Below are 14,682 nucleotides of genomic sequence, written 5' to 3'. Positions count from 1 at the left end.
TTGGAGTCACTGCTCCTTAGAACTGAGTATGACTAATAAGAGTTCTTTGCAAGACAGTAAATAGTTCCTGGCCAAGAGCCTTCACTGGACAGGGCATCTGCACCTGAGGAACCCACCCTTCCACAAGCAGAGCTTCTTGCCCAGCCAGCCTTTCTCCTCCACCTCACAGGCTCCTCTGCAATCCTAGAGGTCTACATGGGGTTCTTTTCTGCTCCCGCCAGTTCCCACCAACAAGGAATGCTCAGCTGTTCTCCAACCCTCTTGGCAGCTGCTTCCACATCCCTGGCCCTGGCTGCCAGTCGCATCTGTAGTTTTATTTCGTTTATTTTTCGTTGTTCCTACTTATATAATTTTAAATGAAAACAAATTCCACTACTTGAAGCCACCAGGGCCAAGGCACAGGAAAGCACACATATATATTTTTTCTTGGCATCAAGAATACCGCCTGTGCTAGCTTTCTGCCATTCCTGGGTTTCTAGCTGATGTACTGGCCCATCATGCAGCACTCCTGATGCTAATCTAAATGTTCTAAGCCCCTTTCTGTATAGACAGCTGCGTGAAACAGTAACGTCAATCCCCAACGCCTCAGCTGTTCTCCTTGCTTGATGATAAACAAGGGTGACCAATCCATAGGGCCTTTGGCAATTGTCCCAAATGGTGCAATAATTTCCAAAATGCCAGTCTTTAATACCTGCGTACTTCGACCCTTCCTGCCAAGGTCACAGGGAAAAACCACAACATCACACAAGTCAAGCACTTGGTGTTAATGATTCTTCCCGGACCTGGCCAGGAAAGGAAATAAAGAAGTAACAGGCGTGTGCACACACTGGCTCCCTCCCTTGTCCCTCTGCCCAGCGCAGACAAGATGAAGCATCAGATCCTCAAAGACCCTTCAGATTTGTTTGAGAAATAAAGAAAAGAAAGAAAGAAAAGAAAATGAAAGAAAAACAGCCTTACGGCTTCCTTGACCAGTTTTCTGCTGGACTCGATCACTGCTTCTGTCAACGTGAACTCTGTTTTAATCATCTCCAGGACATTGATAGCGGATTCCAGGGGCGTGAGCTCGGCTTCCATATCAAAGGAGCAGTCTAGGACAAAGCGCAGTTTTCACTTTTCAGCTCTGAGGAGTGGAAACCTTATGTCCGCGACCACGATGAGGGTCAATGGAGGAAAAGGGGGCATGCAAACAGAGCAGGGTCCGCTTGGCACTTGCTGACACCCTCGGTCCCACAAGGGGGTGCAAACGCAAGCCAAGGAATTTAAAGCATCTTCTTTCGGTCTTTTTTTTTCTCCAAGACACGGGGGCGGGGGGAGGGTATTTTCAACACATGCATGTACCTCTCAAATTCAGGCTATATAACACAGCCTCCTCGGACACAAGTGGCCAGAAACTTTTCGATGCCCTTGTTAACAACAACTAAGTCGCTTCAGACAGCAAGCAACTAACAGGACAGCCGAGGTGGCAGGACCACCGCGATGGAAGCAAACCGCGCACTTTAACCCGGAACCTAGCAGCACCGGATATTCAATTTGAAAACAACAAAACCCGACGCGGACAGGCACGCACACGTACACAGAAACCCAGCCATACCTAAATTCTCCCCTTCTTCGATGCGCGACAGGCACTGCATGACGCGCAGCAGCCGGGACACCGTGTGCTCCTTCCCCAAGGGCCTGACGAGCAGAGCTGCGAAGGAAGACCCCGTTGTCTCAGCGGGCCCCGCGCTGACCCCGGCCCCGCGACCCTCGCGACCCCCGCGACCCCCGCCCGGCCCCGGCCGGCCCTCACCCTGCATAATGTCCCGGATCTGCCTGAAGTCCCCGTACCGGCTCCCCCGGAAGGCCCGCAGCGCCTCGTGGAAGTAGAACTTGAGCACCCAGCGGTTGACCGCCTCTTCCAGCCGCGCCTCCCCCGCACCCCGCTCCGCGGCGCCCCCCAGCCCCGACTCGTGGCGCCCCCGCCTCGCCCGCCCGCCGCTGCGGGAGGCCCGCCGGCCCGCCCGCCCGCCGCCGTCGCCGCTCCCGCCTCCTCCCGCCATCGCGTCCGATCGCCGCGCGCCCTCCCCGCCCCTCGCCTGGGCCGCTGCCCCGGCTGTGACGCCGCAGGGTCACGCACGACGCCCGGGCCGGAAGCAGCGCCCGCCGCCCCGGCTCCCGCAGCCACGACACGGCCGACGTCCTGGGCCGCCCGCGGGCTTCTGGGAGGGAAAGGACCGGAGGGCCCGGCCCCCGGCTCGGCCGCCGTAGTTCCCGCTCGGCCGGCCGCGCTGCCTGCTGGGACCTGAGGTCCGTCGGCCGGGCTGCGGGCCGGGCTCGGGCGGTCGGGGCTGCTGCGTGTGCGTGGGCGACCCCGGGGAGGACGGGTTAGCCTCACACGTTAGCAGCTGCGCTCCCAGGCCGAACCAAGAACTGGCGACCCGGGAACTTACGCGGAGGGAATTAAAATATATGTGTGTGTATAATATGTGTTTCATATATACATGTAATTTGTATCTATAGTTCACATACACATATGTGTATACATATATTTCATATGTGCGTATTTTTCATGTATACGTATATAATTCATATAAACGTATATAATGTGTGTGTACGTGTGTACACATATTTCAAAGGAAGCGGTTCTTCACTCCCAATGCGTGCATCGGCCCGGCGCCTCATTCTGCCGCCAGAGTGCAGGTGCCTACAGCACTGGGCCATCCTCTCACCCCTCCCAGTGCAGGTGCGCCTCATTTTGTTCACTGTGTCTTTTTCCAAGAATCCCAGGCTGGGGCCTGACAGCTTTCTTCAGCCTGTGCTGAGCTGACAAAGGCTCACATGATTGAGCCTTTCTGCACACTCTGAAAAGCTGGACCAGTCCCATGGCCGTCTGTAAAGTGAAATAGGGACCCTCTTTGGACAGCCTCTTATTTAGTTTTCCCCAAATACAGCAGCAGCTGACTAGATCATCTGAGAACACGGGGTTCCTGTCCTGACTCCTCTCTCTTTCTGCTGCTCTAGACAGGCCTGGTGAGGACTAAGGGATCAGGGTCCCTCTTCTTTCTCTAGGTACTTGTTCTGGTCCAGGCCTCAGTTCCACACCATTAGGAAGTGGATTCCCCCACCTGCTAGGCATACCTCTGAGCCTTGCTCCTTCAGCTCCTTAGAATTCTAGGGTGGGTATGCCGCGACCTTGGCAGCCCCGTTCCCCACTCCTTCCCCGGATGCCTCAGTGTTCCTGTCCTCCGCAGGCAGAGGAGTGAGTGGCTCTGGGTTTGGGTGAAAGAAGCAAGTGGGGGTAGAGGGAGAAATGTAGGTGTGAGTCACTGGATTTCACCACCCTATACAGAAACACAAGAGAGGGCCCAGCGCAGTAGAGTAGTGGCTTAAAAAAGTCCTCTCCTTGAATGTGCCAGGATCCCATGTGGACACTGGTTCTAATCCCAGAGGGCTTGCTTCCCATCCGGCTCCCTGCTTCTGGTCTGGGAAAGCAGTCAAAGATGGCCCAAAGCCTTGGGACCCTGCTCTCACCTGGGACACCTGGAAGAGGCTCCTGGCTTCAGATGGGCTCAGTTCCAGCCATTGCGGCCACTTGGGATGTGAACCATCGGACGGAAAAGTTCCCTCTCTGTCTCTCCTCCTATCTATATATCTGCCTTTCCAATAAAAAAGAAAAGTAAATAAATCTTAACAAAAAACAAAAGAAAGAGACGGGATTGGGACGGTGGATGGATGCACCTCCTCCTGAGAGGCCAAAGGACTGGTCTAGCTTCTAAGGTTGTCCTCTCCTCCCTGCTGGACTGAACCCAGAGTGTGATCACTAAAAACAACCTGGGAAGGCATAGGACAGTGTGTTGGAGGATGCAAAGTCACCTGCTCGGGGCGGACCCCAGAGTGGAGCAGGCAGAGAGGAGGAGGCTGGTATCCCAGCCCTGAAGACTCCCAGATCCTCACCAAGGACCATCAGTATGAGCACTGAGGACTACATCCGAACTGCCAAGGACACCACGCAGAATTGGAGTGCCTTTGGAGGCCGAGAACTCTGAGGTCACCCACCCCCATTTGGATCTACCACATGGGATGGAAGAAGCCCAAATCCTGCCTTGCAGGATCCAAGGTCATCGGAACGACAACCAGAAGCCCTGAGCAGTCCACAGAAACAGAAGAACAATAAACTTCCTTCGGGACTAGGGAGAGGATCTTTCTCTGGTCCTTGCCTGGTTCCAACTTTGGGTCCCCACCCTCTCTCGTAATGACCATGAGGATCGCTCCAGAAAACCCTCAAAACAAACAAACAAACAAACAAATAAGCAAAAGAACTAGAATAGATAGAGAACAAGAAGGAAAGCTTAGAAACAGACAGGAAACGGTCAGCAGGGATGCACTTATAACTCACTGGGTGGGACACAAAGATTAGTTACTCCTCACTGGGGTATTGAAGATTTCTCTGCACACCCCTCCTAAAACTGTTCACCTAAACTGTTGACATATGTCTTGTTAAAGTTAGAGAGTTAGACTACCCAAAAAACAGCCAGGTTCAGCAAAATCGTGCTTCAACGCTATGAACTGCTGAATACTAAAATTAAAATAGACATGAGACAGCTGAATAGTAATCTATAGCTATTTTAAGGTGTATAGAACCCAGTTGTATATAAACTAATAATTGAAATGTCAACATAGAAGTCACAGGATGTGGTTCAGAACTTGCATTGTTTTTTTTTCCCCTCTTCTAACATTGGTTACTCAATACCATGTCAACTAATTCCATAACGTTATAAATTGTTACTAATGTAATGTCGGGGCTTTTAATTGATTGGGATGATACTCTGCGGCTCTACCTTCAGACCAGAGATGGTCTCCCCAAGAAACCGTTGAACTTATCTGGACAATAAGATGCTGGACTTTCTGCTTGGTAGATGCTTGCAATGAAAGAATCTCAACTGAATTTGAACTGTGGTAATGCAACAAGGTGGAGGAATCTACCATGGGGGGTTAAGGAGGGGTGTGGGGAATCCCAGTGCCTATAAAACTGTGTCACATAATGCAATGTAATCAATTTTTAAAAAGTCACCTGCTCAGCTCGAGCTATTTAGATATGAACCTTGATATTGCCGCGTTGGATATTCCAGAACTGGGGCAGAGGCCCTAAGTCTGGAAGATCTTTGGCATTCACGGCTGCTTTGTGATCCCAGCCTGTTTCCCTTCATCAGGTACCAAATTTCCTGCCTCCAAAAGCGCCTTTATTTGCTAGCTGCGTAACGTTGAGCAGGTGGCATTTCAATGCTTGTGTTTTCTCCTCTGTCCAGCACAAGCAATAGAGGTAGCTTACAGGTCTTGGTTTTTGTAAGGGCTCACTATGTGTCAGATGATTTTATGAGCTCATTCAGTGTCTGCTAAACAGCCTTCCACACGTCTCTATCCAGAAATCTCATTTTGTTAAAGTTAAGGCACAATTTACAAAAGTGTACAAGTGTTTCTGCTTAGTTTTCAAAATCCCATCACCCACATGACTGTCCCAGCATCACTGTCTTTATTACCTATTGCAAATACCCAACTTTCTAGCCAAGGAACTTGAGTTCTTCATGCTGTTTTTATGAACTCCAGCAGGGGCAGAATTGAGCAAGGGAAAGGCTACAGTCGGTGGACTAAGGACAGGCTTGCGGTGACTTGCTTATCATGAACATTTTCACTTCAAGAGCCTACTTGAAGGGCACACACACACAAGCAAAAAACAAACTAGTAGTGAAATTGAAATTATTCCTAACATATATCAATCAAAATAGTGAGGTTTTAAAACCTAATACTTGGGGGCCCGGTGCAGTGGTCTAGTAGCTAAAGTCCTCGCCTTGAAAGCCCCGGGATCCCATATGGGCACCGGTTCTAATCCCAGCTGCCCAGCTTCCCATCCAGCTCCCTGCTTGTGGCCTGGGAAAGCAGTCGAGGACGGCCCAAAGCCTTGGGACCCTGCACCTGCGTGGGAGACCTGGAAGAATGTCTGGCTCTTGGCTTCAGATTTGCCCAGTTCTGAGCTTTGTGGCAATTTGGGGAGTGAACAAGTGGATTGAAGATCTCTCTCTCTCTTCCTCTCCTCTCTGCACTCTCTTTTTCTGAGAAGATCTCATAATGAAATTATTGAATGTATGCCATTGGATATAATGCCTTGGGAAAAAAATCATTCCTTCATTAAGCTTTCTACATTGATCACTTATGTGTATCAACTAATTGGAGATGACATGAGAGAAGAACAAACTGAATACAAGACATCTTAAAGTCAAGTATCTGTTGATTTTTTTTCCTCTGTTCAAATCCAGTTATTAAACATTTGAAAGCCAAAAAATATAAAGTAGATCATATTTGTATCCAGGAATTTTATTCTGTGGTAGCAAATATGTCCTTCCACTTAACAATACATATATAACCCCAAGATTATCTGATGTTCAGTAAATCTGATGAAAAAAGAAAAAGAAACACACAGTGTGGTCACAAATTGATGGAAATAAGAGTCATATAAAATATATTTTTGAGTATTTATTGTTTATCACCTGCTGTCCTAGAATGCTTTACATCTGCTATTTCATTTAGTCAGCAGCAAAATCTCACCTCCCCTCCAAAAAAAAAAAAATGTATCACTGTGTCAGTTTTGCAGATAGAGGCTTGCCCAAGATGTTGTAATAGATGCATGTCCGTATCAGATTTAAAATCCAGATCTGTTTGACATTAACCAAGGTGAGATGACAAGAGATTAGGTTCCTTCTGTCTCTTCATGAATCCCCTACAAAAATAAACATTAGGTTCTTGTTGTGTCTGGATGCTTTTGCATAACCATGTTTTTGAGATTCATCCATATTGTCTGTTACAGCTGAGTAATGTTTCATATAATGAAACCCACTGTTTGTTTATCCTGTCACTTTCTGATAGACATTTGAGTTGTTGCCAGTTTGGAGCAGTTTGCTGAGACATGCTTCAGAAAAAAAGCATTATTTATTTTTATTGAAAAGGCAGATATACAGAGAGAGGGAGATACAGAAAGATCTTGTGTCCGCTGATTCACTTCCTAAATGACTGCAATGGACAGAGCTGAGCCAATCCAAAGCCAGGAGCCAGGAGCTTCTTCTGGGTCTCCCATGCAGGTGCAGGGTTCCAAGGCTTTGGACCATCCTCTACTGCAAGCAGGGAGCTGGAAGGGAAGTAGAGCAGTCAGGATACGAACTGGCGCCCATATGGGATTCAGGAGCATTCAAGGCAAGGAACTTAGCCACTAGGCTACTGTGCTGGGCCCAAATAAATCTTTTTTAAAATATACACTCTAAAAAACAAAAAAAAAAAAGAAAAAAAAGGGACCCAGCGCGATAGTGTAGTGGTTAAAGTCCTTGCCTTGCACGCTCTGGGATCCCATATGGTCGCTGGTTCTAATCCCGGCAGCTCCACTTCCCATCCAGCTCCCTGCTTGTGGCCTGGAAAGTAGTCAAGGACGGCCCAAAGCTTTGGGACCCTGCACCCGTGTGGGAGACCTGGAAGAGCTCCTGGCTCCTGGCTTCGGATTGGCTCAGCTCTGGCCGTTGCAGCCGCTTGGGGAATGAACCATCAGACAAAGGATCTTCCTCTCTGTCTCTCATCCTCTCTGTATATCTGACTTTCCAATAAAAAATAAATAAATCTTTTTTAAAATACCTTAAAAAATAAATAAGCAAGCAAGCAAACAGGCTGTCGGGGCTGACTTTTTGCTGCAGCAGGCTAAGCTGCCACTTGCAACCCCAGCGTTGTTTAACAGGGTGCTGGTTTGAGTCCAGCTGCTCTGGTTCCTATCGGGACCAGGTGAGAGTTCCTGGCTCATGGTTTCAGCCTGTCCCAGACCCAGCTATTGTGGTTATGTGGAGTGTGAACCAGCAGACAGGAGACTATCTGTCCCTTTTTTGGTTACTCTGGATTTCAAATGAAATAAATAAAGCTTGATTTACCTTAAATCTAATACATCTTTTAAAAAATGAAAAGGCCAAAAAAAGTAGGGGCAGGTGTTTGGTGCAGCAGTTAGGACGCCTCCTGGGATGTCTGTATCCCACACTGAAGTGCCTGGGTTGTGGTGTTAGCTCTGCTTCCCATTCTAGCTTTCTGCTGATGCATGCCCTGGGAAGCAGCAGGTGATGGTCACTCCCCTTCCTGGGGAGAGAATAGGTCACTGCTACCTGCATGGTGGACCTGCACCAAGTGCCTGGCTTCTGGCTTGAGCCCCTTGCAGTCCTGTAGGTATTTGGAAGATGGAGACATCTGTGTCTTCCTATCTCTGCCTTTCCAATAGATACGTAATTTTTTTTTTTAAGTCAGATGAAATCTTTTGAGTGTCAGCTTTAAAATGTGCAAGGAGATAATGTATTTTTAAGATGGTATTATCTTGGGCCCGGCGGTGTGGCCTAGCGGCTTAAGTCCTCGCCTTGAATGCGCCCTGGGATCCCATATGGGCGCCGGTTCTAATCCCGGCAGCTCCACTTCCCATCCAGCTCCCTGCTTGTGGCCTGGGAAAGCAGTCGAGGACAGCCCAAGGCTTTGGGACCCTGTACCCGCGTGGGAGACCTGGAAGAGGTTCCTGGTTCCCGGCATCGGATGGGCGCGTACCGGCCCGTTGTGGCTCACTTGGGGAGTGAAACATTGGATGAAAGATCTTCCTCTCTGTCTCTCCTCCTTTCTGTATATCCAGCTTTCCAATAATAATAAATCTTAAAAAAAAAAAAAGATGGTATTATCTTTTCCTTAAGGTGAAATACTCCTTACAAGCCCTTTTCCAAGGCAGGTAGAGCATTTAACATGACTGCCTTATACTTACAATTTTATATTACAGTCTGGTAACATATACTTGTAATTGTTGCTGTTAGTGGGCTCATTGAAGAAATTCATTCCTATTTAGAACTCAAGAAGATATTTTGTGTAATACATTCTAAAAATTCATTGTTTTTTATTTTTTGCCTTTTATTTTTTTTTTCCAACCCGGATTTCATGTTTGCAAAGGTTATGGATTAGGGTCCAGTTTTATAGCATATTTAGCTGTCCTGGCACCATTCATTGAAAAATATGTCCTTCTATTTGTATTATACATGATGTGGCCATGGAGGTGGGGACCTGTTCCTCAGGATATACAAGTTTTCAACCTTGTGTAGCAACAGAGTGTGCAAGCAGAAAAGGCCAGAGGCTGCCCTGCTAAGGAACTCTGTGGCCTTCATGTAGTTGTTGAGCTTTGCCTTGGAGCACCCTGTCCCATTGAGAGAGTGCCAGGATAGTGCAGCAGCTGGGTGCCTAGCAGGCCTCATCGGCATCTGGCCCTTCCAAGTGCGGGAGGATGGGGAAGGAACACCCACCAGGGGCAGGCACACGCATAGCCTCTGGAGAACAGTCCAGAGGACAGGACCTGTGGGTGGGTCACACGTGCTGGTGAAATCTGTACACTCCTTTCCCTAAAGTTTTTTTTTTGTGTGTTTGTTTGTTTGTTTGTTTTGCTGCCCCTGGCACATTTCCTCCTTAAACTTCACCCCTATTGTATGTCTGTGCCTTTGGAAGGGCCCAGAGGAAATGACTGTGTCCTGGAGTGCTGTCAGAGTGCTGTCAGAGAAACCTGTCACCCAGGTCAGGGCTGAGCCTCTGCAGAGCTGCAGGATTCCTGAGGTTCACCCACACACCACTCCCTCCCCAAACCCCAGCCCCTAGCTAGCACGTTGCCAACAAACTCACCCACTCACCCGCGTGGCACCACCACCCTTGGGTGGTGAAATCCCTGTCCCGCCCCCTGTGTAACCTCGCCTCTGGGAGAAAGAGCACAGGGTCTGGCACTCAACAGACCCTTGATAAGCATCAGGTGAGTCACAAGTGAGTAACAACAGTAAGGTTAGGGTAGAAGGCACTGTAGCCAGAATTGGAGAGGGCGTGTGTGTGACTGTACCTGGTCGTGAATGTACAGCAGTGCTGGAGGGCACTGCCCACCAGATTCCGAGCAGTCCCCTGCCTACTGAATCAGAGTGGGGAGGGCAGTATAGGAGGCAGCTGGAAGTTTCTCAGGGATTCTGGCTGTGGTGCCACTGGGTGTGGGAATGAGGGAGCAAACCCTTGGCGGTCACTATCAACATGCCAAAGCCATGTGCCCGTTGACCCACCCAGTCTCCTATGCTGAAAGTAAAGGCACACACATATTCAGGGCAGAATTGGGGGGAGGGCAGAAATACATGAAATTGTTTCTTCTTGTACCCATGATGGAAAAACAAACTAAAGTAAAAATACCTATTACCTTTGTAATAAAATAAATAAATTTTTTTAAAGATTTATTCATTTTTTATTACAGCCAGATATACACAGAGGAGGAGAGACAGAGAGGAAGATCCTCCGTCCGATGTTTCACTCCCCAAGTGAGCCACAACGGGCCGGTGCGCGCCGACCCGATGCCGGGAACCTAGAACCTCTTCCGGGTCTCCCACGCGGGTGCAGGGTCCCAAAGCATTGGGCCGTCCTCAGCTGCTTTCCCAGGCCACAAGCAGGGAGCTGGATGGGAAGTGGAACTGCCGGGATTAGAACCGGCGTCCATATGGGATCCCGGGGCTTTCAAGGCGAGGACTTTGGCCGCTAGGACATGCTGCCGGGCCCACATATATTGTCTTTGTAAAAATAAAAGTCATAGATGCATGTGTAGACATAGACATGAAGATGTGTAGGAAATGCAAGAGTATTTCCTAAAAGTTCACAGTAAAGTGGAACAAGCCCAGCGTGGCAGCCTAGTGACCAAAGTCCTCACCTTGCATGCGCCAGGATCGCATATGGACGCCAGTTTGTGTCCTGGCTGCTCCACTTCTCATCCGGCTTGTGGCCTGGGAAAGTAGAGAATAGCCCAAAGCCTTGGGACCCTGCACCCATGTGGGAGACCCAGAAGAAGCTCCTGGCTTCTGGTTTCAGATCAGCTCAGCTCCAGCTGTTGTGATTACATGGGGAGTTGAGGGAGCAAACGGAGAATCTTTCTCTCTGTATCTCCTTCTCTCTATAAATCTGACTTTCCAATAAAAATAAATAACTTTTTAAAAATTCTGAAATCTGTGCAGTTTTTCAATAATACACATTTCCCAAAAACTTCTTAAAGACCCTATGTATGTTAAAAAAAAATGCTATGGGCCAAAAAAATGTGTAAGGATGTTTTTAAAAATGTTAATGATAGCCAGCACTGGAAAGTGGAACTGAGGGGATGAAGATTTTATTCTTCTCTTTATATTCTTTCATGTTTGTTGTAAAAGTAAATTAACTTATGGAAATACTATTTGAAATATTTTTTGTCTGTTGCGAAAATTCCCTGTAGTCTTGACAGCCTGTGATATTTTAAGCTTCCAGCAGGGGGAAGCAGTGACTCTGAAATGTGTCTGATGTCAGCGCAAAGGGGAGATTCGCTGACTGTAGGTTTAAATTTCAGGCGCAGATCTGGATTAGCAGATCTTTAAAGGAAAACAGAACAAAACACAACCAACAACCCCTGTAGGAATCGCTGTAACAAAGCACCTTCTAGATGGTTCTGTATTTAACATCTCTCCATGAGCCTACATTGCCTCCTTTCTTCCCCTGTGTTTAGTTATTTTTCATTTAGAGAGTTTGTTGAAATAATCTTTGAGATTCCCTTTCTGTCCCTAACATACTAAGGCTTTATGAACCCAAATTAGCATCAGGAAGAAGCAAGCCCCAGTGCTCCACAATTAATTGGCTTATCCAAGAATCTGCTTTATGGCCCTTGGCCGATCAGCGCTGAATTATGACCTGCTTATCTGCACTGCAGATCAAAGAATACTTTGGGAGGGGGGCAGGGAGGAGGATGTTGGTATTTATTCAACTCACTGATGGGGAAACAGAACTCTCCCACTCTATAAATGTTCAGCATGTGTATAAAGGTCGTCAGGCTGGTGGTCACAAACTCCACACAGGCTTAGGAAAGAATCTTCGCTGCCTGGGCCAAATTAAACAGCAGCCAGTTGTAGAGAAATAAACACAAGTTAACTTTTAACCGCAGCAGGCCTCTGCTCTTGCAGCTTGCTCCTTCTCGACCTGAGGGGAGGACCCAGGGAGGTCAGCTGGCTCTGCCTGCTCTGGTGGTTCACCGAACAATTGCAAGAACTCACGCAGCCTTCGTGCTCATGAACTAGACTGTGTCTGTATATGTAAGCGTCTGAATCATACACTCTCCTTAGCCATTCTTCCTGCCTTACAACAGTGTTGCTTTTACAAATGACCCTTTGCATGTATTTGTTTAGTTTATCTGAGAAGCAAAGAGAGGGGGGTGGGGGAAAGATGTTTACTCCCCAAATACCCACAACAACCAGGGAGCCCGGAACCCATTCTGGGTCTTCCACATGGGTGGCAGGAACTCAGCTACTTGAGCTGTCACCCCCTGCTGCGTCCTTGTGTGCGGATTAACAGGACACTGGGGTCTTGCTCCAAGACCCTTGTCCTTGATAGTGGCACTATATAAAAGGAGATGAACTTACTTTATCCACTTGTTTTTCTGAAGCTATGAACATCTGCAAAGGTAGTTGACTGGGAGGTGTGAGGATACTCCAAAAATTTCATAGAAAAAAGTATGAGTTTGGGCCCAGCACAATGGCTCAGTTGGCTAAACCTCCCTGTGCAAAGCAACAGCATCACGTGTGGGCACTGGTTCATGTCCCGATTGCTCCACTTCCCATCCAGTTCCCTGCTTGTGACCTGGGAAAGCAGTGGAAGATAGCCTAAAGCCTTGGGACCTTGTACCCACGTGGGAGACCCACAAGAAGCTCCTGGCTTCAGATCAGCTTAGCTGCAGCCATTGTGGCCATTTGCGGAGTAAACCAGCTATGGTAGATCTTTTTATCTTCCCTCTGTAAATCTGCCTTTCCAATATAAATAAAAAGATAGATAGATAGATAGACAGACAGATAGATATTAAAGAAAAGAAGTGTATATGTATATGAGTTTGGGACTGGTATTGTAGCATAGTGGGTAAGGCTTCTGCCTGTGGCACTGGCATGCCATATCGGCACTGGTTCATGTTCCGGCTATTCTAATTCCAATCTAGTCCTTGTCTACCTCAGTGTGCCCAAGAATTTTCTGAAGTATCTCTGATATAAAATGAGTTGTCTTATAACACGAAGCTCCACCAGATGGGCATATGTCAATCATGTGCTAAGTGTGTAGGGTCAGGTTGTCGTAAGATGAATTAGGCTTGCTCATATACTTAAGAAACTTCTGTTATTTGAGGGAGTGAAGAACCTGCATGTGAACAAAAGTAAGATGCAAAATAATAATAATAATAGGAAAAAAATTGAGATAAGGAAGAAGAAGCCACAATAGCATAGCAGGAAAGTTAAACCCCTGGGCTGTGGCATCCCAGGTTGTTAACTGTATGACTTGAAGCCTTGATTTCCTCTAGGTGAACGCTGTGAGGGCTAGGCGATGTCATGCATTATTTGCATGCTTTGGAAAGACCTTATAAAAATGTCAGTTCATGTTATTCTTTATTGAAACTTCCAGAAAAGGAAAATGAAAATCGCACATATAACCTCCTTTCAGAGACAGAGGCACCCTTCTGTGAAACTTATCTGCCCCTCCCAGCTCTCCAAAAGACCCTCCACTGCCTTGAGACTCTTCATTCTTTTTTTTTTTTAAAGATTTATTCATTTTTTATTACAGCCAGATATACACAGAGGAGGAGAGACAGAGAGGAAGATCATCCATCCGATGATTCACTCCCCAAGTGAGCCGCAATGGGCCAGTGCGCGCCGATCCAAAGCCGGGAACAGGAACCTCTTCCTGGTCTCCCACGCGGGTACAGGGTCCCAATGCTTTGGGCCATCCTCGACTGCTTTCCCAGGCCACAAGCAGGGAGCTGGATGGGAAGTGGAGCTGCCGGGTTAAGAACCGGCGCCCATATGGGATCCCGGGGCTTTCAAGGCGAGGACTTTAGCCGCTAGGCCATGCTGCCGGGCCCCGAGACTCTTCATTCTTTGACCATCTTTCAATCCTACTAGTAGGGCCCAGGAAAGAATGATGCTGCTACTGGGCCCCCTTGCTCCCATGCCAGGAGACTTGAGACTGGAAACGGAGCTCTCAGGACTATGCAAATCACCCAAAGCATTGGTTAGAAAATGCCTTTCTGCTCTCTGAGACCTTCCTGCTTTGCCCCATGTTGAATGTCAGCATGCTCTCTACAATGTTTTCATAAAACCAGAAAGACGGGAAGGGTTTCACATGACCATCCCCTGCAGCCAGTTCCCCTCCCCACCCGGTTAGGTATTGTTTCCTCGCCAACACCAACTCATCTCCTCCATCCTCAGTAAAGGACGCAGTTTTGATAGCTGTGGCGGCCCAGAGTGAGTGAATTCCTGAGGAGGAAGCCCTCCGCTGGTGCAGCTGCCATCATTACCCTGATACTGCACCTCTCTTTTAAATCTGGCCTGAAAACTCAGTGCCTTCTGGAAGCATGTCTTGCTTCTATTTTTCCATTTGTGCCTGTGCTCTGACACAAACATCGGTAGGGTGGTGGGAAGGGAGCCAAGGAGGTGTCCCTAAGGCTCTATGTCACCTGGGGAACCTCTGGTCCTTCCTTTTGAAGGTGACGGGTGCCTGACGAGAGAGAAGAGAGAGGTTTTAATCCAGCCCTCTACTTGGGAGTTCTCAGGTTTTCCCTGGCTGTCCCTTGTTACCTTACTAAGGGTGCCC

The 14,682-nt window shown here is 48.0% G+C and overlaps 1 protein-coding gene across 1 annotated transcript in view; it reads right to left on the bottom strand.

Moving 5' to 3' along the window:
• Positions 1 to 8,868, bottom strand: part of TERF2 (telomeric repeat binding factor 2) — a 40,123-nt gene extending 31,255 nt beyond the window's left edge. Inside the window, 5 exon segments of the mRNA XM_058674835.1 lie at positions 958 to 1,088; positions 1,592 to 1,687; positions 1,790 to 2,071; positions 2,074 to 2,330; positions 8,798 to 8,868. Of these exon segments, the coding sequence (XP_058530818.1) occupies positions 958 to 1,088; positions 1,592 to 1,687; positions 1,790 to 2,071; positions 2,074 to 2,330; positions 8,798 to 8,868 (837 nt within the window).
• Positions 8,869 to 14,682: the final 5,814 nt, after the last annotated feature.

Source organism: Ochotona princeps, chromosome 16 (assembly GCF_030435755.1).
Source record: "Ochotona princeps isolate mOchPri1 chromosome 16, mOchPri1.hap1, whole genome shotgun sequence".
NCBI classification, from domain to species: domain Eukaryota; kingdom Metazoa; phylum Chordata; class Mammalia; order Lagomorpha; family Ochotonidae; genus Ochotona; species Ochotona princeps.
This window is presented reverse-complemented; position numbering and strand designations above follow the sequence as displayed.